General features: G+C 43.5%; 1 protein-coding gene across 1 annotated transcript; it reads right to left on the bottom strand.

The window, feature by feature from the left end:
* Positions 1 to 628: 628 nt before the first annotated feature.
* Positions 629 to 25,526, bottom strand: LOC311150693 (phospholipid phosphatase-related protein type 4-like; the record flags this gene model as incomplete). Its single annotated transcript, XM_084188203.1, has 7 exons — positions 629 to 2,260; positions 4,273 to 4,446; positions 5,534 to 5,591; positions 7,728 to 7,926; positions 8,129 to 8,258; positions 16,768 to 16,953; positions 25,449 to 25,526. 7 exons carry the CDS (start codon positions 25,524 to 25,526, stop codon positions 629 to 631), a joined length of 2,457 nt encoding a protein of 818 aa, XP_084044329.1.
* Positions 25,527 to 25,900: the final 374 nt, after the last annotated feature.

Genomic DNA, 25,900 nt, shown 5'->3' with positions numbered 1-25,900 from the left:
TGCACGGCTCATTACCATCAAAGGCTCTTGCAGGGTGATAACAAATAGTATCAAATTCTAAGTTCAAACCACTATAGCCACTATATAAAAATAGTTAGACGTTGTGCTTCTCAAATGGATCAAAGTTTATATAATGAAATGATGGTTGAAAAGTGTGAGAAAAATTACCTTGTAGCGATTTTCCAGCATCTTCTGCATTCTTAAAGGATTATTGTGTGTGCTATAGTTTCATTTTCTCAAAGAACACACACCAATAAAGGTAGTCCGGTCCTATCAAACTAGGTCTAACAGTAAACAACTGCAAAAAATGAAGAATTATCCGATTTTGGGGAATGGAAAAACCACTATGTACCGTACAGTAGCCTTCCTGGACCAGAAACACTAAGCTAGTTCTAATGAACTATGACCTTTAGAATGCACTGTACAATTTAGTCAGCCCAGCTAACACCACTGAATCCATGATGGATTTGATAATATACAGCCGTTTATGAGCTGAATGTTCTCATTAGTCTTATTGTGGGCTCCAGACTAGATCCAGTGTAGAAGGCCACTCATGGGGGGGACAGACAGGGCCACCACATGGGCAGTAAGGGGGAATGGTAAGAATAAGTGTTGACTGTGCAGCTGTTCACTCCCTATACGCCAGACCCAGGGTGGGGGGCAGTGTGGGGGAGGTCCCTTTGAAATAGTTAATGGAGTTGTCCGGACTTGGACCTCTATCCGGGAGCAGGATGATTTTGCCTTTCTTCCGCAGGGTGGACTCCCGGTTGGAGGCAATGGAAACGGTCTCGGAGGCGGCCTCGCTGCCCCCTCCACTTATTCCCTCCACAGGGGTCACACGGATGGTGGTGATGCCCTGGTGGGGGTGGTGGTGGTGGTGGTAGTGTGGGTGGTGTACGTGGGGGTGACCCCCTCCCCCACCGCCATGCTCGCTGCCAGTGTCCGTGCCCGTCTGACTCATCCTCTCGTCAATGGAGCCGTAGCCATCCTTGAGCGAGTCGCAGCTCTCCGAGTCGCGGTTGAGGTCGTTGAGCTCAAAGGAGTGGCGGATGCTGCCCCGTTGCTCCTGCGGCTTCCACCTCCAGGAGCCACCGCCGTCCGGAGGCTTGATCACAGGCTTGTTCTCTGGGTGGGCCTCCACCCTCACGATGCCCTGGCCGGGCTCCTGGTCTGTCAGGGCCTTGTAACGGATGGAGCCTGTGCAGCTGCCCACGCTACCATCCTCAGAGCTCTTGGGGCTGCCGTGCTGGAGCAAACCTTGCTGCTTGGACATGGTGATGACCTGCATGATGCGCGGCTGGTTAGTTAGGCTGTTAGTCCTGCAGGGGGCGCCCTCTTTGGCCACCTTCAGCCACTTGGAGCGCACTGAGCCACCCCCGCTAGGGATCCCACTGCCGATGTAGTTATCCTCCCTGTCCTCGTCATCCTCATCCTCCCTGGTGGAGTTGCTGCTGTTGTGCTCCTGGGTCTCCTCGGGGATGTGGACCAGCTGGGAGGAGCCTGGCCGGGACTGGATGGAGACTCGGGCCCCCGTGGCCAGCCCGCTGCTGCCCCCGTTGTGGGGGAGGTGGTTGGACAGCGGCACGATGCTAGCTGCCAGCTTCATGTACTGGGCGGGGATATGGCCCTGAGCGCAGAGCTCCGCCTCCAGGCCCATGGCTGACGGCTCAGAGCTGCACCTCAGCTCCATGGTCCTCTGGGGCGAGGAGGAGGAGGATGTTGAATGGTGGCGTCCCACAACCACCCCACTGTCCATCACCTGCAGTGAGAGCTTGCGGTTCTCGTTCTTGGTCTTCCACTGTGAGAGCAGTTGCTTGGAGCGCGTGGAGTCCATGGAGGCGTGGATGCTGGCGTGGCGGCGCGGGACCCGGTGCTCCTCGGGGAGCGAGCCGCCGTGCAACCTGGGTAACGTGCTACTGTTAAAGGTCACCAGGCTGTCCTGTTTACCCAGGGTGCTTGACGTGGTGATGCACTCCACGTCAGCACTGGCCCTCTTCAGGTTGTTCAGGGAGCTGGACTCGCGGCGGGAGGGGACCCGGGTCAGGATAGTCGCGGGGTGGGTGGCGGTTAGGCTGTCGGCGGTGCTGACGCTGTTCAGGCTGTTCATGCTGTTGAGGCTGTTGGGCTGCAGGTGGCGCCCCGCGCTCTGGCTGACGTTGGGCACGGTGTTGCTCCTGGGGGGCTCGCGGAGTGGGGGAAGCTGGGGCTGCTGTCTGGACGTGTCCTGACTAGGCTGGAAGTTACCCACCGCATACAGGCCCTGAAGGGAGGACAGACCATGACAGCATACATTATAGGTTGAACTACCCATCTTGAACTACCTCTACCTACCTATCTATACCTAATATATCTGTATCTACCTATAACTGTCTAAAATTGTGTTAGGAGTCTCTAGACAGACATCAGTATACAATTCCAGTATTCCATGACGCTTTTTCAAGCATCATTCAGTGAATACATCTAAGACAAAAATACATACAGTGGGGAAAAAAAGTATTTAGTCAGCCACCAATTGTGCAAGTTCTCCCACTTAAAAAGATGAGAGAGGCCTGTAATTTTCATCATAGTTACACGTCAACTATGACAGACAAAATGAGACTTTTTTTCTCCAGAAAATCACATTGTAGGATTTTTTATGAATTTATTTGCAAATTATGGTGGAAAATAAGTATTTGGTCAATAACAAAAGTTTCTCAATACTTTTACCTATGATGAAAATTACAGGCCTCTCTCATCTTTTTAAGTGGGAGAACTTGCACAATTGGTGGCTGACTAAATACTTTTTTTCCCCACTGTAAATAGCCTAACCAAGAGCCAAGAGACATTCGTTCAACATGAGGTCTGCAAAATTTTGGCAATGGATTTGGTATGCCACTGATCATGTGACACATGTCTTAGTCACTGAGTCAGAGATAATGCATCAGCAAACTGTATTACTGTTGTGGTAAATTGTCAGTGGCACAATCATAGCCACATCATAGCCTCAATCACTTCTGATTAAATAATATTAAATGTGAGGATATTGTGTGGGTGTGTGTAGGCGGTGTGACATGAATGTGTGTGGGATGTGCATGCGTGTTATTTATACCTGTCTATGATCCTGTACCATGAAAATCCAATATTTTACCGCATATTGCTGAAATGGATTTGAGCAAATGCACAGTACTGTTCAGTATCTTTACCAATCGTAATCATGTTATGTATATCTGATGCTGCATATTAAGCTAATTCAATGCACATTTCATTTTGGTGACATATCCATTACCGTATAGCCTAATTATAGCCAACAGTTTTAAATAATGTTGAAACATTGACACCCTCATACAATAGCATGAATCATATTGCTCAAAACTAGTGCATCCTGCTCTGTTCAGCATGCCGGTAATTGGATTTCTGTAACCCCATTTACAAAAGCACCACAGACTCAACAAACAAGCTAGCAAAACATGCCACTACTCATTACATCCATCAATATACAGACAGACAGTTGCACCTTATCTAAGAGGCTACACTCTTAGAAAAAAGGGTTCCAAAAGGGTTATTCGGCTGTCCCCATAGGAGAACCCTTTTTGGTTCTAGGTAGAACTATTTTTATTTCCAGTTAGAACTCTTTTGGTTTCCATGTAGAACCCTCTGTAGAAAGAGTTCTACATGGAACCCAAAAGGGTTCTACCTGGAAACAAAAGGGTTCTACCTAGAACATAAAAGGGTTCTTCAAAGGGTTCTCCTATGGGGACAGCTGAAGAACCGTTTTAGGTCCTAGATAGCACTTTTTTTTAAAAGAGGCTAGAAGGAGATGAGAGGCTAGCAATATCAGAGGTGTGCCCTAGTATTAGAAATAATGGCTTCAATGAGATGAATCTTAAGATCAGTGTTCTTCAATCCTGGTCCTGGTGACCCACCGGGTATGCAGACTTTTATTCCATCATGATACTAACACACCTAATTAAACTAATCAATTTGACCTGTTATTTAATTTACAAGGTGAATTAGGTGTGTTACAACATGGACTGGAACAAAAACCTGCACCTCTTGTCGGTCTCCAGGACCAGGACTGAAGAGCCTAGGGATATGTCTTAAATGGCACCCTATCCCCTATATAGTGCACTTCTTTTGATCAGAAAAAGTAGTGCACTTTATAGGGGATAGGGTTCTATTTCAGATGCAGCCTAGATCTACAGTAGTAGAGTGTCACCAGGTAGTGTCCCCGGACCAAGACCTAGAAGATCAGTGATCAACTAGAGATCTACTAGATCTACTAGAGCATCTCACCAGGTAGACGGCGATCCCTCCTCCGATGAGGAAGCCACAGTAGACGTCAATGGCGTGGTTCTTGAACTGGATGATGCGGGTCAGGCCACAGATGATGCCACCCATGATGAAGGAGAAGACCAGCAGGGGCTTTAGCAGCTTGGAGGAGTCCGTCAACGTAGTGTTGAAGTACATCTGGAGGAGAGAGGAGAGATACCAGTGTCATTACTCAGGCATCCCTATTAGGAAGTCGCCAACTGAAAACTGTGGAAGTTTTGTCGGACAACTCACTGGCCGTGTCCGAATATCCATACTTGCATTCTAAATAGTATGCATTTTGGGTATGTGAAAAGAGAATGTTTTTTAAAAGTATGTGACATTTTTTATTTTGGCTTATCATCTAGTAGAATTTTCTGCACACTATAGAGGAAGATAATTTTATTTTCAGACCCACGTGCGTTTGACAACAGCTGATAATCAGAATATGGGACGCACTCTATAAAAATGAACGAATGGCGGGGAACAAGCCCGATTGCACATTAGATGACATTTGTAGTATGTTGACATTTGTTGCTTACTGCATTCGATTTTTACTAAACAATACATTCTAAACACTATGTAGAACGATTACTACACAATATGCCCTTTTAGTAGGTAGTAGGCAAGACGGATTTCGGACAGTTTTGTCTGACAACTGACGACTTCCTAGTATGGATGCCGTACAGCTAATAATTCAGCTGTCGTCTATACAGTTATCTATTTATCATATATCCAGTTAATTCAGCTGTCGTCTATACAGTTATCTATTTACCATATATCCAGTTAATTCAGCTGTCGTCTATACAGTTATCTATTTACCATATATCCAGTTAATTCAGCTGTCGTCTATACAGTTATCTATTTACCATATATCCAGTTGCATTAGAGATTTGACAAATTGCTCTTGTTTGTAGAGAGGCCTGGAATCAATATACCATTTTAAAAAAAAGGCTTTTAACTGTAAACGGAGGTAGCCCATGTCGAAACTTGATTTGCATTACGACTGCATTCCAATTCAACCATTCCAAGGAAAATGTATGTTTTGGTGGACATTAACAGAGACTGTTCAAACCAAAATACAGTAATATGGAAAACATTTGTAGAGTAAGACACATGGTCGTCATCCAGTGGATGAGGACCAGTTAGACTAGACTGCTGTGAGGCAGTAAGCTGAGGAGAGGGATGTGTATGTGTGTACGTCTATGTGTGTGTGTGTATGTGTGCTTGTAGCTGGATTACTTACAGAGATGTAGACAGCAGCGAAGGCGGCCAGAGTGGCATGCTGCGAGGGAAAGGACTTCCTAGAACGACAGGAGAGGGAGACAGTCATTTTAATCTTCCGCTTGAGAGACAGTGAGACAGACTAAAGGGAAATCCACCGTGAAGGGCACATCCCATGATCGATTTGCCACAGCAATGAGTTGGTTTTATTTGCCCCGCAAATCACTAACCATATTATGAGCAGTTTGACCATAAGCATTGTGAGTTATTGTCATATCCCTAGCCTGAGCCAGCTTGCCAGCGAGGAATAAAGTCAACAAACAGCTGTTTATTTACTTTATTAAAATGACAGCCAATCAGATTTCAGTAGCAGCACATACCTACTGTGCTGTAGCCATCATTTATCTATGGTCCTCCTCCAGACCCACTTGCCTTTTAAAGTATTCCATATCATACATCCTTTGTACAATACAAAAACAACACCCCTAAGGGACTTAAAACATATCCTAATCCTAAGAAATTCAACAACGTTTAATCTGACAACTGAGCGAGTTTTGTCTGACAACTGAGGGACCTTCAAAATATGGATTCCAAAGGGCCTATCTCCCTGCAAATGTGCACAGGCCAACTTCTCATCCTGAGAGGCTGGACAAAACAGAAGACACACAGTACAGATTCCGCATATTGATGAGTAAACAGAAACTGACAGCCTTGGTAAGAGTTGCCTGGTCTGTGTGTGGGTTCAGGCAGGTCTGCCACACATTCCCTGCTTTGCAAGTGTACCGGGATGAACTGAGTGGGCTGTAGGAAAGGCATCTCCGGTTCTCCTTGCTCTCCTCTTATTTCTGTACCGGCAGACCGTAGCTAGGACTGCTACATTGTACAGTGAGTCAGACACAGTATTTATTAAGGTAAGCCAGCAACTTGGTGGAGAGTGGAGACATTAAAATAAAAAGATTCACCCATTTTTTATGTTATATTGTTTTTGTGCATCTGTGAGCGATGTTCTATCAATTCCCAGGGTCATTTCATGTTTTCATGTGTATCGTTCAAGCAGCCAGAAATACAGCTGTTATGATGATATAACATTTAAAATGGGTGATTCTTTCCTTTAAGTGCCTTTAACAAACTAATGTCTCTGAGACTGGTAGCGAGTCACTCCTGAGGTAGAGGCTAGTGTGGGTGTTGTTTAGCAAGCTAGCACTGTTCTTAACATAGCATATTAGCATTTCGTAACATTGCTTTCCAATGTACAGTACTACATAGAGCCATGACTACAAGGAACTCTATTCCACATCAAGTAACTCATGCAAGCAGTAAAATTATGGAACAGCGGGGACTGTGAAGCAACACAAACATAGGCACAGACCCATGCATACAAACACACGATAACATACGCACTATACACACACGTACACATGGATTTTGTGTTGTGGATATGTGGTAGTAGAGTAGGGGCCTGACGGCACACACTTAATATGTTGTGAAATCTGTTGTGAATGTATTGTAATGTTTTTAAAAAATTATAAAAATGTATAACTGCCTTAATTTTACTGGACCCAAGGAATAGTAGCTTCTGCCTTGGCAGCAGCTAATGGGGATCCATAATAAATACAAATGTACAGAATATGAACAACAGATAGATGTACAGTAGGCATGTTGTTGGTTTACCGGCGGGAAAATGTGTTTGCTGTAATAATGTGTGAAACTTCTGTATATACAGTTTCAGACTTTACTACATTGGAGAGATATGCTAATGACCATCTGTGGAAACCCACGTAGCGTGCCACTTGCAGAGCACAATTTCAGTGCCTGTGTTTACAAACTCCATGGTGAAGTTTCCCCTAGGTTTCCCCTTCAAATCTAGGATAATGTTCCCCTCCACCAGTCCTAAAAATGCTAAACTGACCCATGATCAGTGTCTAGGGGCAACTTCACCCTTCACCTGTTTCCACAGACACAGTGGATATTATTCACAAATGCTTACTGTCATGGTGAACCACCTGTTCTATCAATAATCTAGTTACTTGTGAGGGTGAGGGTGATGGTGCATGCATCATTCAAATCTCAATGCATTTTTTTAAATCAATTTTCAAAACAGTCTGGGCCCGTATTCATAAACCAGAGTGCTGATCTAGGATCAGATCCCCCCTGTCCATGTAATCTTATTAATGATGATCTAAATGGCAAACATGATCCTAGATCAGCACTCTGACCTGCCAGCGTTGATGACGGCTGGGCCTGCTCCTCCAGAACAGAAGTCCTCTGTGATGAAGGAGCTGTCGTCACAGGTCAAGTTGAGCGTGGTGTAGTTGGGTTTACACACTGTCAGGAAGTATGGGGCGTGGTAGCCTGTCGACAGCTGGATGATGTCAGTGATGAGAGCCGTGATGCACAGTCCAAATACGTGGACCCCTGGTAGAGCGATGGGGGGGGAGGGGGGGATGGGGGGGGGGAAAGTGGGAGAGCAAGGGAGATATTCCTCAGCTAATCACCAAAAGACACGACAAAACACAAAATGTGGGTGTTCACTACACAGCTGGGTCAGTGTTGGGTGTTGTGAAGTTAGATACACATGTTTTCAAGATGTCCCGATTGAGAAAATACCTAAACTTACCAACAAACCGAACAGCACGCCGTATATACGAGTTGAAATTGCAGCCGGCTGCATTGATATTGGCCTCTGTTTTGACTCCAGTCTTTCTCCTAGACAGACAGCAATACAGGATACCTTCTCCTATCATTATCTAAGAAGAGAATCGACAGAAAGGACAGAAGAGTGTTTAATTAACATAGACCAGGGTTGGGGTCCATCCTAGTTCAGTTTCTGTATGTTGAATAATTGGACCAAATAATTTATTCATAGGATTGCAATTCCACTCCTGAATTGACTATAATTTATTTGGTAATGACGCCAACACTGACAGATAATTTATTCATAATCTCAGTTATAAATTGCCTGCGGATAGCATCATCTGTTAGGGAAAGTGAGATAGCTAAAGTGAATGCAGGGCTGCTCCACCACCTGAGCCTTCTGCCTCTGAGGCAGCCACAATAACTGACTGCCTCTGAGGCAGCTACACTAACTGGCTGCCTCAGAGGCAGCTACACTAACTGACTGCCTCTGAGGCAGCTACACTAACTGACTGCCTCTGAAGCAGCTACACTAACTGACTGCCTCTGAGGCAGCTACACTAACTGACTGCCTCTGAGGCAGCTACACTAACTGACTGCCTCTGAGGCAGCTACACTAACTGGCTGCCTCTGAGGCAGCTACACTAACTGACTGCCTCTGAGGCAGCTACACTAACTGGCTGCCTCGGAGGCAGCTACACTAACTGACTGCCTCTGAGGCAGCTACACTAACTGGCTGCCTCGGAGGCAGCTACACTAACGGACTGCCTCTGAGGCAGCTACTACAGTCTGAACCCTCCCCCGGCTCCCTGTGCCATGCTGAGGTAAAGATTGGTTACTACACAGGCCACAGCTGGGACAAACCACAGGACCAGCGTGGGAAACTCCCCACGACAGCTGGCACGTACTAACTCACCTGCGGGATGAGAAACAAATTACCCTGTTGGGAAACACTGAATATCTGGGTTGAACCATCTAAGCAGCGGGGGAAATATATCTACATGAGAACAGGTGGGAAACAACATACAATGACAGACTGTATGAGAAAGAGGAAAACATCAACATGGAGAAAACTGCAGGCGATAACTTCAATTATGTATGAACACATACAGTATGTGAGATTTTCAGAGATGCTTCGGAAAATGGTCACAACGGGGGACCAGCGTGTGTGTGTTTCAGGGGAAAGGGATGTACAGTGGGGAAAAAAGTATTTAGTCAGCCACCAATTGTGCAAGTTCTCCCACTTAAAAAGATGAGAGAGGCCTGTAATTTTCATCATAGGTACACATCAACTATGACAGACAAATTGAGGGAAAAAATTTCAGAAAATCACATTGTAGGATTTTTTATGAATTTATTTGCAAATTATGGTGGAAAATAAGTATTTGGTCAATAACAAAAGTTTCTCAATACTTTGTTATATACCCTTTGTTGGCAATGACACAGCTCAAACGTTTTCTGTAAGTCTTCACAAGGTTTTCACACACTGTTGCTGGTATTTTGGCCCATTTCTCCATGCAGATCTCCTCTAGAGCAGTGATGTTTTGGGGCTGTCGCTGGGCAACACAGACTTTCAACTCCCTCCAAAGATTTTCTATGGGGTTGAGATCTGGAGACTGGCTAGGCCACTCCAGGACCTTGAAATGCTTCTTACGAAGCCACTCCTTCGTTGCCCGGGCGGTGTGTTTGGGATCATTGTCATGCTGAAAGACCCAGCCACGTTTCATCTTCAATGCCCTTGCTGATGGAAGGAGGTTTTCACTCAAAATCTCATGATACATGGCCCCATTCATTCTTTCCTTTACACAGATCAGTCGTCCTCGTCCCTTTGCAGAAAAACAGCCCCAAAGCATGATGTTTCCACCCCCATGCTTCACAGTAGGTATGGTGTTCTTTGGATGCAACTCAGCATTCTTTGTCCTCCAAACACGACGAGTTGAGTTTTTACCAAAAAGTTATATTTTGGTTTCATCTGACCATATGACATTCTCCCAATCCTCTTCTGGATCATCCAAATGCACTCTAGCAAACTTCAGACGGGCCTGGACATGTACTGGCTTAAGCAGGGGGACACGTCTGGCAGTGCAGGATTTGAGTCTCTGGCGGCGTAGTGTGTTACTGATGGTAGGCTTTGTTACTTTGGTCCCAGCTCTCTGCAGGTCATTCACTAGGTCCCCCCGTGTGGTTCTGGGATTTTTGCTCTCCGTTCTTGTGATCATTTTGACCCCACGGGGTGAGATCTTGCGTGGAGCCCCAGATCGAGGGAGATTATCAGTGGTCTTGTATGTCTTCCATTTCCTAATACTTGCTCCCACAGTTGATTTCTTCAAACCAAGCTGCTTACCTGTTGCAGATTAAGTCTTCCCAGCCTGGTGCAGGTCTACAATTTTGTTTCTAGTGTCCTTTGACAGCTCTTTGGTCTTGGCCATAGTGGAGTTTGGAGTGTGACTGTTTGAGGTTGTGGACAGGTGTCTTTTATACTGATAACAAGTTCAAACAGGTGCCATTAATACAGATAACGAGTGGAAGACAGAGGAGCCTCTTAAAGAAGAAGTTACAGGTCTGTGAGAGCCAGAAATCTTGCTTGTTTGTAGGTGACCAAATACTTATTTTCCACCATAATTTGCAAATAAATTCATAAAAAATCCTACAATGTGATTTTCTGGAGAAAAAAAATCTCAATTTGTCTGTCATAGTTGGTGTGTACCTATGATGAAAATTACAGGCCTCTCTCATCTTTTTAAGTGGGAGAACTTGCACAATTGGTGGCTGACTAAATACTTTTTTCCCCACTGTATCTGAGATCCATCAGCTAGGACTTGACATTGGTTAAGCAAATCTCCCCATTCTTGCTCAATTTTGCATGCCTTCTTAAACAGCTACAACTGTATATGCTTTCGCACATCAAGTCTTCTCTTGAGTTGGGCTCGGGGATGGAACAACTGTTGAACGTCTGAGCTTGTGGTTGTTTGTGGGGGTAGGGTGGGGAGAGTTTGTGCCTTACAAAAGTATTCATCCCCCTTGGCGTTTTTCCTATTTTGTTGCATTCCAACCTGTAATTTAAATGGATTTTTATTTGGATTTCATGTAATGGACATACACAAAATACTCCAAATTGGTGAAGTGAAATGAAAAAAATAACTTGTTTCAGAAAATCCTAAAAAATAAATAATGGAAAAGTGGTGCGTACATGTGTATTCACCCACTTTGCTATGAAGCCCCTAAATAAGATCTGGTGCAATTACCTTCAGAAGTCACATAATTAGTTAAATAAAGTCCACCTGTGTGCAATCTAAGTGTCACATGATCTGTCACATGATCTCAGTATATATACACCTGTTCTGAAAGGACCCAGAGTCTGCACCACCACTAAGCAAGGGGCACCACCAAGCAAGCGGCACCATGAAGACCAAGGAGCTCTCCAAACAGTTCAGGGTTGGGTTATAAAAAAATATCTGAAACTTTGAACATCCCATGGAGCACCATTAAATCCATTATTAAAAAATGGAAAGAATATGGCACCACAACAAACCTGCCAGGAGAGGGCCGCCCACCAAAACCCACAGACCAGGCAAGGAGGGCATTAATCAGAGAGGCAACAAAGAGACCAAAGATAACCCTGAAGGAGCTGCAAAGCTCCACAGCGGAGATTGGAGTCTGTCCATAGGACCACTTTAAGCCGTACACTCCACAGTGCTGGGCTTTACGGAAGAGTGCCCAGAAAAAAGACATTGCTTACAGAAATAAATAAGCAAACACGTTTAGTGTTCGCCAAAAGGCATGTGGTAGACTCCCCAAACATATGGAAGAAGGTACTCTGGTCAGATGAGACTAAAATTGAGCTTTTTGGCCATCAAGGAAAACGCGCAAACCCAACACCTCTCATCACCCTGAGAACACCATCCCCACAGTGAAGCATGGTGGTGGCAGTATCATGCTGCGGGGATGTTTTTCATCGGCAGGGACTGGGAAACTGATCAGAATTGAAGGAATGATGGATGGCGCTAAATACAGTGAAATTCTTGAGGGGAAACCTGTTTCAGTCTTCCAGAGATTTGAGACTGGGACGGAGGTTCACCTTCCAGCTGGACAATGACCCTAAGCATACTGCTAAAGTAACACTCGAGTGGTTTAAGGGGAAACATTTAAATGTCTTGGAATGGCCTAGTCAAAGTCCAGACCTTAATCCAATTGAGAATCTGTGGTATGACTTAAAGATTGCTGTACACCAGCGGAACCCATCCAACTTGATGGAGCTGGAGCAGTTTTGCCTTGAAGAATGGGCAAAAATCCCAGTGGCTAGATGTGCCAAGCTTATAGAGAAATACCCCAAGAGACTTGCAGCTGTAATTGCTGCAAAAGATGGCTTTACATAGTATTGACTTTGGGGGGGGAATTGTTTTGCATGCTCAAGTTTTCTGTTTTTTTGTCTTATTTCTTTTTTGTTTCACAAGAACAAATATTTTGCATCTTCGAAGTGGTAGGCATGTTGTGTAAATCAAATTATACAAATCCCCCCAAAATCCATTTAAATTCCAGGTTATAAGGCAACAAAATAGGAAAAATGCCAAGGGGGGTGAATACTTTCGCAAGCCACTGTATGTATCCCATGTCTGTTGCTAAGGGGTAATGATGTTAGGGACAGTATACGATTAATCACAATAATTGTTTCCCATAAAATAAAATGTGGAGAAGGTGAAGGGGTCTGAATACTTTCCGAATGCACTCTACATATTTAAAATAATATTTATATTTCTTTAAAAAATATATGGGGAATTGGAAATTATGCAAACAATTACAATGATTGAAGCCACAATCTATTTGCAATATTAAAATACAGCAAATTAAAAATGATGAACACATATGTGAATGTGTATGTTTGAAATACTAGAAAAGTGTGTTCAATCTACAAATCATAAAAGTAGTAGTAGAAAACAGAATCCTCAAGGGGTGAAATTGTTTTGGCAGAAGAATCATTCATAAAAATGTAATTTCAACAAAGAAGACTTTGGACAAAATATACATTTCAAACATAACAGATAAATGATGACACTTTAACCTGTAAAAGCCCAAGGGCAGAACACTTCTAGAAGAGTGAGATACATTCATGCTACATAGGCATGCCCTCTGAATAAATTAATATCCATTGCCAAATTGTTTAAATGTTCTATAGCGGTTTACAATTTTCCATTTTATGAGTAATTACTACAGTACAGCCTATACCAGGGTTCTTCAATTCCGGTCCTGGAGGGCCAAAACACCTCTGTTTTTCATCCTCTCCTTCTAATCAGGGGCTAATTCAGACCTGGGACACCAGGTGAGTGCAATTAACTACCAGGTAGAAATTAAAAACAGAAGTGTTTCGGCCCTCCAGGACCGGAATTGAAGAACCCTGGCCTATACTGTATAATGTAAAGTGTGCGTTCTGCATGGTAGGAGGAACATGACATTAAATAGGTAATTGCATGCATTTACTTTAATGATGAGAGGATCAGCGAGTGGGAACAAATTATATAAGGCAGGATTCATAGTCCATCAATAATATCTCCTGTTGGGGGCCTTCCGAGTGGTGCAGCGGTCTAAGGCACTGCATCGCGGGTTCGATCCCGGGCTGTATCACAACCGGCCGTGATCGGGAGTCCCATTGGGCGGCGCACAATTGGCCCAGCGTCGTCCGGGTTAGGGGAGGTTTTGGCCGGGGGGGCTTTACTTGGCTCATCCTGCTCTAGCGACTCCTTGTGGCAGGCTGGGCGCCTGCAGGCTGACCTCGATCGTCAGTTGAACAGTGTTTCCTCTGACACATTGGTGCGGCTGGCTTCCGGGTTAAGCGGGTGGGTGTTAAGAAGCGCGGTTAGGCGGGTCATGTTTCAGAGGACGCATGACTCGATCTTCGCCTCCCGAGCCCGTTGGGGAGTTGCAGCGATAAGATAAGATCGGAATTGGGGAGAAAAAGGGGGTAGAATACAAAAGAAAACATTAACAAAAAGATCCTGCTACAGAACATGTATTTATTTATTTATTTTATTTAACCTTTATTTAACTAGGCAAGTCAGTTAAGAACAAATTCTTATTTACAATGACGGCCTACCAAAAGGCAAAAGGCATGGGATAGAAAATAGAAATATAGGACAAAACACACATCACGACAACAGAGACACCACAACACTACATAAAGAGAGACCTAAGACAACAACATAGCATGGCAGCAACACATGACAACACAACATGGTAGCAACACCACATGACAACAACATGGTAGCAACACAACATGGCAGCAGCACAACATGGTAGCAGCACAAAACATGTTACAAACATTATTGGGCACAGACAACAGCACAAAGGCAAGAAGGTAGAGACAACAATACATCACACGAAGCAGCCACAACTGTCAGTAAGAGTGTCCATGATTGAGTCCTTGAATGAAGAGATGGAGATAAAACTGTCCAGTTTGAGTGTTTTTTGCAGCTCGTTCCAGTCGCTAGCTGCAGCGAACTGAAAAGAGGAGCAACCCAGGGATGTGTGTGCTTTGGGGACCATTAACAGAATGTGACTGGCAGAATGGGTGTTGTATGTGGAGGATGAGGGCTGCATTAGGTATCTCAGATAGGGGGGATTGAGGCCTAAGAGAGTTTTATAAATAAGCATCAACCAGTGGGTCTTGTGACGGGTATACAGAGATGTTGATGTTATAGAATCTATTTATTTGATATATCTCAAATAAGGGGGATAATATGACGTTAATGACTCAAGGAGAGAGATAGGGAGTTGCATTAACCATCATAGCACATGTTGCTAGAGGTGGACACATAAGCCATTATACTGAAAGGATTTTAGTATGCTTTTGTATTATATGGCCGTCTGTAGTTTTTGTGTATAATACTAAAGATGTATAGTGACCTATTTCTTTAACAATTACAGTCACAGCTCAGTATCTGAACCATATTCATTTTGACTGCAAAGCCAGTTTCATAGTCCGATAATGTAGTCATATAGCTAAAGTAGAAGAAAGCTAAATAGAGAAACCAAGTGTAGATTCCTCTGTGTGTTTCCACCTCGAGACCAAGTAATGCAAGCATTAAAAAACACAAGTAAACCCTTCAGTGGAAAGCTGTTTTATAAAATCCATAAATGGTTTTAGCAGATGAATTTCAGCTATAACAATATTTGGCCTTATCATGGCTATGCTTTATCATAACCTACTGTCATTCTAAGCACCCCAAGTCCACCTGTTAAATATAGCATGCAGTAGGCTACTATAGGACTTCAAAAAACCTTCACCACATGACCCGACAAATTTCTGTCTCAGGTCTGTCTGTTTGTCTGTCTGTCTCTGTCTGTGTTGATGTTCAGACAGTGGCCCTAGGTGGGCAACAGTCCAATAGAAACTGACAGCGCCAGCCAAACTGTACGGGTCTGAGAGACAAAGCATGACACTGCAAGAAGCACAGGTTGCCTAGGTGATAACAGCCAAAAGAGAGAAAGAGAATGTGTCGCCAAGCGCGATGCTGTCAGAGGAATTTTTGCTGAGGAGCGTAGAGAGAGAGCAGCAGCAGAGTGATGCTAAGAATTGTATGAATATAACACGCCAAATGAATGTTGAATTATGACAATTATTAACCAGAAAAATCAGGAGATGTTTTGGAATGTGTAGGCCAACACTTTCCATAAAAGGTCCATGGGAAACTGTCTCACAGACACCGTCAGGTCTGTTGTTTTCTCACATTAACAGTGTCTAATACAGAGAAGAGACCATAGATAGAAAACCATAGAGATGTTATCTTTATGGAAGAGACTATTACAAAATCAAGACCTTTAGCAAAATGATGGCATTTGAACCCCTACAAGCCCAAAGCCAGAACACTTGAAAACAATGAAAACCTATTCTTTACTAGACCCTAAAGGTAGATCCACTGTACATGGAAAAACCCTAGGGAGTGTACACTTCTGGGTGAGTGAACCCTTAGAAGTGATCCTACAGTCTAGGAGTGAATTCATCTGCATGAGTAAACAAATTGTGACATACCATTGGGAGAAAATCCTTCTGAAAATAGTAAATCCAGGTAAATGAGCATTCTTTTTTGGAGTGAACCCCAGACAGTGTAAGTAAGCCCTTTGGATTCTCCCTGGACTCTCATTCAGCATGAATAAACCATATGTGACTACTGAAATGTGGATGAACCATTTGGAGGGAACACACTGAGTTTAAGGGCATGCTGGCCGTGAGTAAGCCCTTAGAAATGAAACACGAAGAGTGAATTTAGCTGGCACACTGAATATTGAACCCTTAGAGGGGGACTAAGCACACACACAGTGAGTAAACCAGGACGGAGTGAGTTTTCCAGCACACAGGCCCTAAACCCTAAGAAGTGATCACTTCAGAATACATTTGGGGAAACACTGACTGTGAGTTCACCTAACACCGGCATGAGAGTAAATTGAAGAGCACACTGATGCTACTAGCCTGGTCCCAGATCTGATAGTACTGTCTTTCCAACTTCTATGGTCATTGTTTGGCTTGACTAGGAGTTGGTAAGACAGCAAAAACAGATCTGGAACCTATGATGCTACATCCTTTAGGCAACCAATACGGAGCTAGAGAATGAGGTTTGTGGTTATACTGACCGTAGCTGCAGGTCCAGCGAAGGCCAGGCTGAAGAGCATGAGGAAAGGGATGACTTCCTCAGCGGGCTCGATGTAGGGCATGCTCAGACTGCGGTCATTGCAGCTGTAACCCGACCGCACCGGTTTGAACACATCGGTCAGCTCCAGGAAATACAGGCTGACCACAGAGGAGGCCAGGATCGGGAGCTGGAGGGAGAGAGGGGGAGGGAGAGAGAGAGGGGGGAGGGAGAGAGGGGGAGTGGTAGGGAAGACAGAGAGAGAGATGAGGTTGAGAGGAGGATAGAGGAAGACAGAAAGTGAAAGAGAGAGATAAAGCAGAGGAGGGTGATAGACAGATGTTTGAGAAAGAAAGAAAGAGAGAAATGAGAGACAGGTTAGAAGCTGTCATGATAACATATGGCAAGCAGCAGACAGAAAGCAAACTACTATAAGAGCCATGTCGGACAAGCCATCCAAAATACAACCCACTATTCTTCAAAATGACATCCTTCCTGAGCACTGAGATTTTTGCCTTTTAAACTGAAATAATCTTCCAGACAGGGCCACAAAGGGGCCACTGCTTCCATTCAGCGACTTAATTTAGCAAACTAAGAAACATAAAGAATACAATAATGATAAGTGGTTTGATATTAAACACTATTGTGCTAAGAGTGATTGGACCACAACAGAATTCCACAGTCTTAAGCGCTTTACCCTTAGTACTTGTTGATAACCAACTGTTACCCAAGCACAAAAACACTTTGTACCGCATTGCATAGTACACACAGAACCAAAATAACATAATGAACTGAACATGGAGAACACAAAATGAGTGGCTTATGAAAGCACAGTGATTACACAGGGTAGATTTTCCATTTATTCTCCATTTATAGTTCTCTCCACTTCAGAAAAATCTGAGTGCTCTGTGAGAACTGGGTTTCTACAGATATCACACAGGCAGTTTCCATATGCCTCTTTCAACGGAGATTACACATTATTACAACAGCAACAGAATGGCATAGCATGCAATCTGTTGAGAATGAGTAAGGACTATTGATAAAAAACAATGGAAGTGTAACATTTGAAGGGAAAATACATTTGAAGGGAAATGTTTATCTTTTTGCAGCTGACCAAGGGCATCTTCAGGAGCTGATGGCATTTACAGATCTTACACCAGTGAGAGGAACAATTCTCTGTTGATGGGGGTGGAGGTGTTAATATAGTAGGAGGGACTCTTATTGGTGGATGAACACAGAACTATAGTGTTGGGGTTTTCTTGACTGACTAGAACACTGTGCCTTGGATACAGTCTAGGCTACCACTAGGGCCCAGAGTTAAGGTCACATAGTAATGCAAAGGTTACATAGTAAGGAAACACTCCACTCCCCTATCCCTCATGTGGGTTTCTCCAGCTTCATGCATTGAATGAGCTCTAATTCAAGTAATTTAACACTTCTTCAACCCCAAGGTTGACAGTCTCATTCTGCAGCATGACAGTCTCATTCTATCCAGTCAATGGGTTGCTTCATCTTCTTCATGCATTTTAATCAGCTAATATGCCAGTGCTATAATCAATACAGTCTAGATTAGAATGATAATGGCTTTGCTAATATAATGAAGATCACGATTGATATAATAACTGTACCAACCACTGCAACAGCTGACAATGATACGAGGGCTGTACAGTCAACCATTTTACTCGCATATGCGCCTAAATACTTTGCTGTGCGATCTGAAAATGTAATCTAGAAGCACCAGTGCGCCTAGAAAAATTACGTTTTCTAGCTTTAATATTGTTCATTGTGCTCCTACATTTCTTTGTGTGCCCCTACATTTTTCAATTTAGGCGCACACATGCTCCTTGTAAAAAAGGCTACTATTACTAATACAACCAAACCACAGTCTACCTACGATTTATGCTCAAAATAATCAGAACTCATCGACAGTGGATTTAGAAAGCAAAGTACCTGTTTCAGATTATGTGGTCTTGTGAAAAAGTTAAGTTAGGAGTCTGCTGTTTTATTTACAGCAAGATTATAGTGGTAGGCTGTCAACTTTATATTTTACAAAGTGGATCCTAGAAAATAAGTAAAGCTAGAATAACTGTCTTGTAAACATTTCACAGTGTCCTACAGCTCCTTTACTTTAAAGCTGCACTCATAACAAGCATTATTACTATTGCAGAGGGACACGCAGATAACTTTTAGCAGTCTACCCTTTTCCTCCAGCCCTGAAGGTCTGAAACAAACTGTCAAAAATGTATCCTAGTTGCTAACTCTCCAACTGGAACGGGTCAAACCAACTCACTTCTACAGAGGTGACATTATCTTTCTAAAATACATCACAGATTTTACACTCCTAATAATAGCATAGAACCATACCTCAACCCAAAACAATAGAAACCCTAGACCCACTCCAATTTGCATACTGCCCCAACAGATCCACAGATGATGCAATCTCTATTGCACTCCACACTGCCCTTTCCCACCTGGACAAGAGGAACACCTACGTGAGAATGCTATTCATTGACTACAGCTCAGCGTTCAACACCATAGTGCCCTCAAAGCTCATCACTAAGCTAAGGATCCTGGGACTAAACACCTCCCTCTGCAACTGGATCCTGAACTTCCTGACAGGCCGCCTCCAGGTGGTAAGGGTAGGTAACAACACATCTGCCACGCTGATCCTCAACACGGGGGCCCCTCAGGGGTGCATGCTCAGTCCTCTCCTGTACTCCCTGTTCACCCATGACTGCATGGCCAGGCACGACTCCAACACCATCATTAAGTTTGCCGACGACGATGAGACAGCCTATAGGGAGGAGGTCAGAGACCTGGCCGTGTGGTGCCAGGATAACAACCTCTCCCTCAACGTGACCAAGACAAAGGAGATGATTGTGGACTACAGGAAAAAAAAAGGACTGAGCACGCCCCCATTCTCATTGACGGGGCTGTAGTGGAACAGGTTGAGAGCTTCAAGTTCCTTGGTGTCCACATCACCAACGAACTATCATGGTCCAAACACACCAAGACAGTCGTGAAAAGGGCACGACAAAGCCTATTCCCCCTCAGGAGACTGAAAAGATTTGGCAAGGGTCCTCAGATCCTCAAAAGGTTCTACAGCTGCACCATCGAGAGCATCCTGACTGGTTGCATCACCACCTGGTCTGGCAACTGCTCGGCCTCCGACCGCAAGGCACTACAGAGGGTAGTGCGTACGGCCCAGTACATCACTGGGGCCAAGCTTCCTGCCATCCAGGACCTCTATACCAGGCGGTGTCAGAGGAAGGCCCTCAAAATTGTCAAAGACTCCGGTACCGGAGCGCCAAGTCTAGGTCCAAAAGGCTTCTCAACAGCTTCTACCCCCAAGCCATAAGACTCCTGAACAGCTAATCATGGCTACCCGGACTATTTGCACTGCCCCCCCACCCTCACCCCATCTTTTTACGCTGCTGCTACTCTGTTAATTATTTACGCATAGTCACTTTACCTCTACCCACATGTACATATTACCTCAACTACCTCAACTAGCCGGTGACCCCGCACATTGACTCTGCACCGGTACGCCCCTGTATATAGCCTCCCTACTGTTATTTTATTTTACTTCTGCTCTTTTTTTCTCAACACTTTTTTGTTGTGGTTGTTTTATTTTACTTCTTTATAAAAAAAAAAAAATCATTGTTGGTTAAGGGCTGTAAGTAAGCATTTCACGGTAATGTCTACACCTGTTGTATTCAGCGCATGTGGCAAATACAATTTGATTTGATTTGATTTACACACTCAAATAACAAACAGAGAGAAACTAAACCCCTGCTCCAAAATATGGCACCTCCACACTGGGCAATGTGAATGGGCACCCAATCCAGCACGTTGTCTCCCCCTAGGACCGGAAGCACACATCGGACGTGGGGGAAACAATGTCACAATGAGTTGCCAATTAACATCTATAAAGTGGTCTAGCTAGCTACTGTTCCTGTTACCTACCAATATCCAATGTCTTCTTAGCATCTTGTATTGTTGCATTCAGATGGATAGGCCTAGCTAGCTACAGTATGAAGTCAAACTCACACTGGTTTTAGATTAGTTATTGCCACTAACCAGTACTTTTGGAAAACTGTATGGACTTTGAATACATGATTTACTACAGTAAAATTAGTTTATTGTTGCTGTAATACTTGTTCTTCAAACAGACTTGTTGTGTTACCTCGCCAAACAAGTCCCCAAATCCCACTTGATGTCTGAGGATGAGTGGGACTGGGAATGCAGCAGTCTCTTGGATGCGTTCACAATATGATTCATGATCCCCAGCCTCCCATTCTCCTGTTGAGACAACCACTACCAAAATGATCTACATTCGGGAACATTCCTTAGAACATTCCTTCCTGTCAACATTCTAATGTGGTATTCAGTGAATACTTGCTTTAGCTCCTGTTATTTTTCTGTCACTCTAATATACAGTGATGTTGTATGATTTCACAAAATTGCTGCATGTAAAAAAATGTGTATACATATCTAAAGTGAGTAATTTATTACTTTTAATGATAGCTAAATACGGACCATGTAAACTAAGAACTGTGTAATGTTTCTTAAACCACATGCTTGTGTGGGAGCAATTATTGACATGACAGTATAACCAAACAAACACAGAAGCAAGGTGAATGAAGTTGCACATTTCTTCAAACACAACAATGGCGACTTATATTAGTTAAATTACTTTGCAATGTTATAAATATTGGGCTAATCCTGCAGCATAATATGTAGCCTAATGTTATTAATAAACTCGGCAACAGGTAGAGTAGACAATCAACGGACGCAAGGCAAGCCACATCGTCACAGGTTCATTGAATCAACTGAGCCCCTTCCATAACATGAATGATGACGAAGGAGATATATACAATAGGCCTATAAACCACAGTGCCACAATTTCTGCTTCTCGATAATTACCATATTGTTCATCACATGCCCAATCCATCCATCCATCCATCCACATCCATTCATTTCTGAAGCATCTTACATTTGCCTAAAAACTATGGGTATAAACCTAATCACAAACAAACACCTTAGGAGCTGTGCTACATGGTTGCCCACCATACTGATAGCACTTTGCAACCTCATGCTCGTTTAATAAGAGCTTATCATGGAAGTCTGTTCCTGCATCTGTTCTATGACTGCAATCCAGGTTCTGTGTAGGCTCTCTGCTCATTATGACGACACCAGTTAATTTACTAATTGAGCTCCATAAAGAAGTTAACTGAATGATGATCTGCACGATCATCTTGCCTGTCCTTAAGCAATCGTAAATGAACATCAATGTAAATTGGCTGAAGAAGGGGCAACAGTGGGTTTTTCCCCACCCAAGGGCAAATGTAAAAAATCTCTCTCTCTCTCTCTCTCTCTCTCTCTCTCTCTCTCTCTCTCTCTCTCTCTCTCTCTCTCTCTCTCTCTCTCTCTCTCTCTCTCTCTCTCTCTCTCTCTCTCTCTCTCTCTCTCTCGCCTACCCAGGGCTATCCTTCTTGTTATTGTCACACATAGGCAGAGAGTTAGCCTTTATTCATATCCTGTTGAGGTTATTAATGCTTACTCAAGCATAGTAAACACAGTCGACATCAGCTAAAGAGAAGAGAATAGAGGAAGAAAGAGGCTGGAACAGAGAACACTCTGCTGACATTATACACTGTGTACCACTGTGTGGTTCTCCATTTTCATTACTTGTATCTTATTTATGCTCACCTTTCCACTGACTTTTTACTGATACCAGACATGTTGGGCATATTTGGGGATGGAGAAGGGAACCCAAATTTGGCCAAAAGCCAGCATTGCCGTCCACTACAGTCACTGCTTCCAACAATGGTATGGAATGGCATAGAATGGAATTAACTATTGAACTAACCTAACGTAGCAGGCATAAAATAAATGCCTGACACTAGATCCTACATCCCTCAAACTCAACTCTGGACCTCAAAGCCAGTTCCAATGCTTTTTTTTCATTTCCCCCCTCTAATCAGAGACTGATTTAGACCTGGAACACCAAGTGGGTGCAATTTATTATCAGGTAGAACAGAAAACCAGCAGGCTCCGGACCTCGTAGGGTAAGAGTTTAATGACCAAAAGCGAAAACTGCATCACAGGCTCTATTTCCATTTCCCCTGAAAACCGGAACATCCGGTTGTTGGGGACTCAGCAGAGGCTACTATTGAACTAAAGCCAGCTCTGTTATGAGTTGGACCGTTAAAGGTCCAATGCAGCCGTTTTTATCTCAATATCAAATATTTTCTGGGTAACAATTAAGTACCTTACTTTGATTATTTTCAATCAAAATGGTCAATAACAAACAAAAATAGCTTCTTAGTAAAGAACAATTTCTCAATCAAAAATGTTGCTAGGACTATCTGGGAGTTGTCTGAGTGGGGAGGGAAAAACTGAAAACTAGCTGTTATTGGCAGAGAGGTTTGGAACTCCCTTTCTTATAGGTCTATTAACATAATATAAATACTATTTACCACCAGGTGATGTCACCAGGCAGGCCAAAACTCCACCCCACCAAAACAGGCTGAAATTTCAGGCGGTCTTTTTAAACAGCTCTAATTCCAACCTCATCGTGTGGAAATATATATAAAACACACGTAAATCTAGTTTGTGACTGCACTGGGCCTTTAAGCCTGCACAGCCCACATATTCTCCAATCCAGACATACACTGCGTATACCAAACATTAGGAAGACCTTCTTAATATGGAGTTGTGGCCAGTTAAATAGTCAGAGCCACATCCAACTCATAAGTTAGCAGGACATTTATGTTGTTCATCCTCAACTCATATCTGTAGGGCTTATGTTTCCAATAGTGAGTAAAACCAAAGTCAGTGTTGACTTCCATCTCTTTGACGGACAAAGTGAAGAGAACCTCTGCATGTCAATGACATGTTTGCATTTCAACCCTCCTGCCTGCACTTTAGAAGCCCCATGAGAAAGCTTGTCCTGCTTAATATGGGCATCTAGCCCTCTCCAATGTGTACATCCAAGAACCAGGCCATATAGCCTACTATAGGGGGAAAACGTGACCAAAGGAGTCCATCCTCACCTTTTCTATCACCTGGTTTGGGTCTGCGTCTGCCCACTGCAAGGGCAAACTGCAGTGCATCGTCCGGTCTGTGGAAAGTCATCGGTTGTCACCTGCCCTCCATCAAGGACCTGCACGCCTCCAGGATAAGGAAGCGTGCAGGTCAGATCATCGCCGACCCTGCCCACCATGGACACCCCATATTTCAAAGACTCCTCTCTGGCAGACGGTTTAGGCCAATCATGACCAAAACCGCCCACCACCTGAACAGTTTCTTCCCCCATGCTGTGGCCCTCATCAACCGGCCATCGGGCTCATAGGGATTAAGTGACTTTGCATTGGGCCGATTACTGCACCTTGTCATCAATGACCTCGAATACCAATCTGCACTATACTGCAATGGCACAATGTACACCTCAGCACAACACTGTATATGCACTGTATATATTCGACACAGCAACATCCCTCCCTCTGCTTATATAGATATATCCCATATGTAAATGGTATATTCCCACTGTAATCAGCCTATAATATACTCTAGAGTTTTATGTTTTATGGTTAGTGTTCTGATATTGTATATTCTATATGATGTCTATGTGGACTTGTGTCTGTACTCTGTTTGTATATTGCTGGCAGCACCTTCTCACCAAGGCAAATTATGGGTATGTGTAAATGTATTTGGCGAATAAAGGTGATTCTGATTCTGAAATCCATTATTTCAAAGACCAACCTGATGTTCTTTTCAGGAAATCATCTATAGTTAATCATCAATTGATCTATAATAAATGGAAAACATGGTCTACATATTTGTTGGAGCATCATCAAACTCACAGTAATGGTTTGTAACTACACAGTAGTGTTCAGTGCCATGGAGAACTCCCAGATTCAGCAGATGCCATTAATACCTTTCTTTTCATTAGGCCTCTAATCACACAACATGCAAATGAATGAACCAATCCTTGGCCACATTAATATTTGACTTAGGTGTAACAGGCTGTTTAAAACAGTAGGCCTGCATAAACTAACATGGCATATTAATATTCATGATTTCCAGTTTCATCATCCATGATCACTGCTTTGGAGAAAACAAACAAGGCTAAACATGTTTCATTCCTTTGTTTCTTGAACGCAGCATTCTTTGGTAGTAATTTTTGCATAGTCCAACTAGTTTTTATGAACATTCTCTAAATGATGTGGGTGTTGAGTTATAATCAATGAAACAGAGATGAAACAAGAATGATGTGAGTATTCGGATCACAAGATGAGAGTGAAATTATTTATTATTTATCATGTTCAATACTTCACTTGATAGGCTACTGTATGAATCTGTGATGACACATGACAGAAAGACATGACGAGAGCCACCACCGCCAGCTCGTTAACCTTGAATAAGTAGTTTTAGGGCAACCTCATCATTAATCCTAGCCTTGAACGTGACTGCCATACCAATGCACAGTACCGTGACTGAAAATGACACACATTCCGCGCGGCTACCTGTAGGCTATACAAATATGATACAGCTGTATTTCGTTGCTTTTCCGCTGTCAGTCACCGCATATTCATTCAAAACACATTGTTTCTCTAGGCTACTCCAGCGCCAGCGGTTCAAGCGCATTGGAGCTGTCGCGGAATGGTAAAACTCACCTACCTCAACGAAATAGAAACAAGGCAGCAAGGTAACGCTGTCTTTGGTCACCTTCCCTTTTAATCTCTCTTTAGCAGACATGATGAACCTCCTGTCTCTCCTTTGAGAGGCCGGAGACAGAGAGTTGTATTTAATTCCGCCCGTAATTTTGGCAATGTAAGAGATTACGCTTCTGTAGCTGGTGATTTCAGCTTCATCGCCAAGTGTCGCGCTTGTGTTTAATGAACGGCTCTACTGCAGCCAGTCACTCGCGCACCAAATCACTATAGAAGCCAACCGCAAAACCGAATGGTAAAATAAAAAATGTTGTGCGTATTTAGGTATCTAGCGGGAAAGACTTGATCCAAATATTGCATTGTATTCCTTGAGAGTATTGAGTATTTTGCAGGTGACAACAACGATGTACAACCAGAAGGAAAATGCAAAAATATCGATGCAAGTGACGTCAGAACAAG

This window comes from Coregonus lavaretus, assembly GCF_964263955.1.
Source record: "Coregonus lavaretus genome assembly, chromosome: 23".
Lineage (NCBI taxonomy): Eukaryota > Metazoa > Chordata > Actinopteri > Salmoniformes > Salmonidae > Coregonus > Coregonus lavaretus.
The sequence above is the reverse complement of the archived record's forward strand: the minus strand, read 5'-3'. Positions and strand labels throughout refer to the sequence as shown.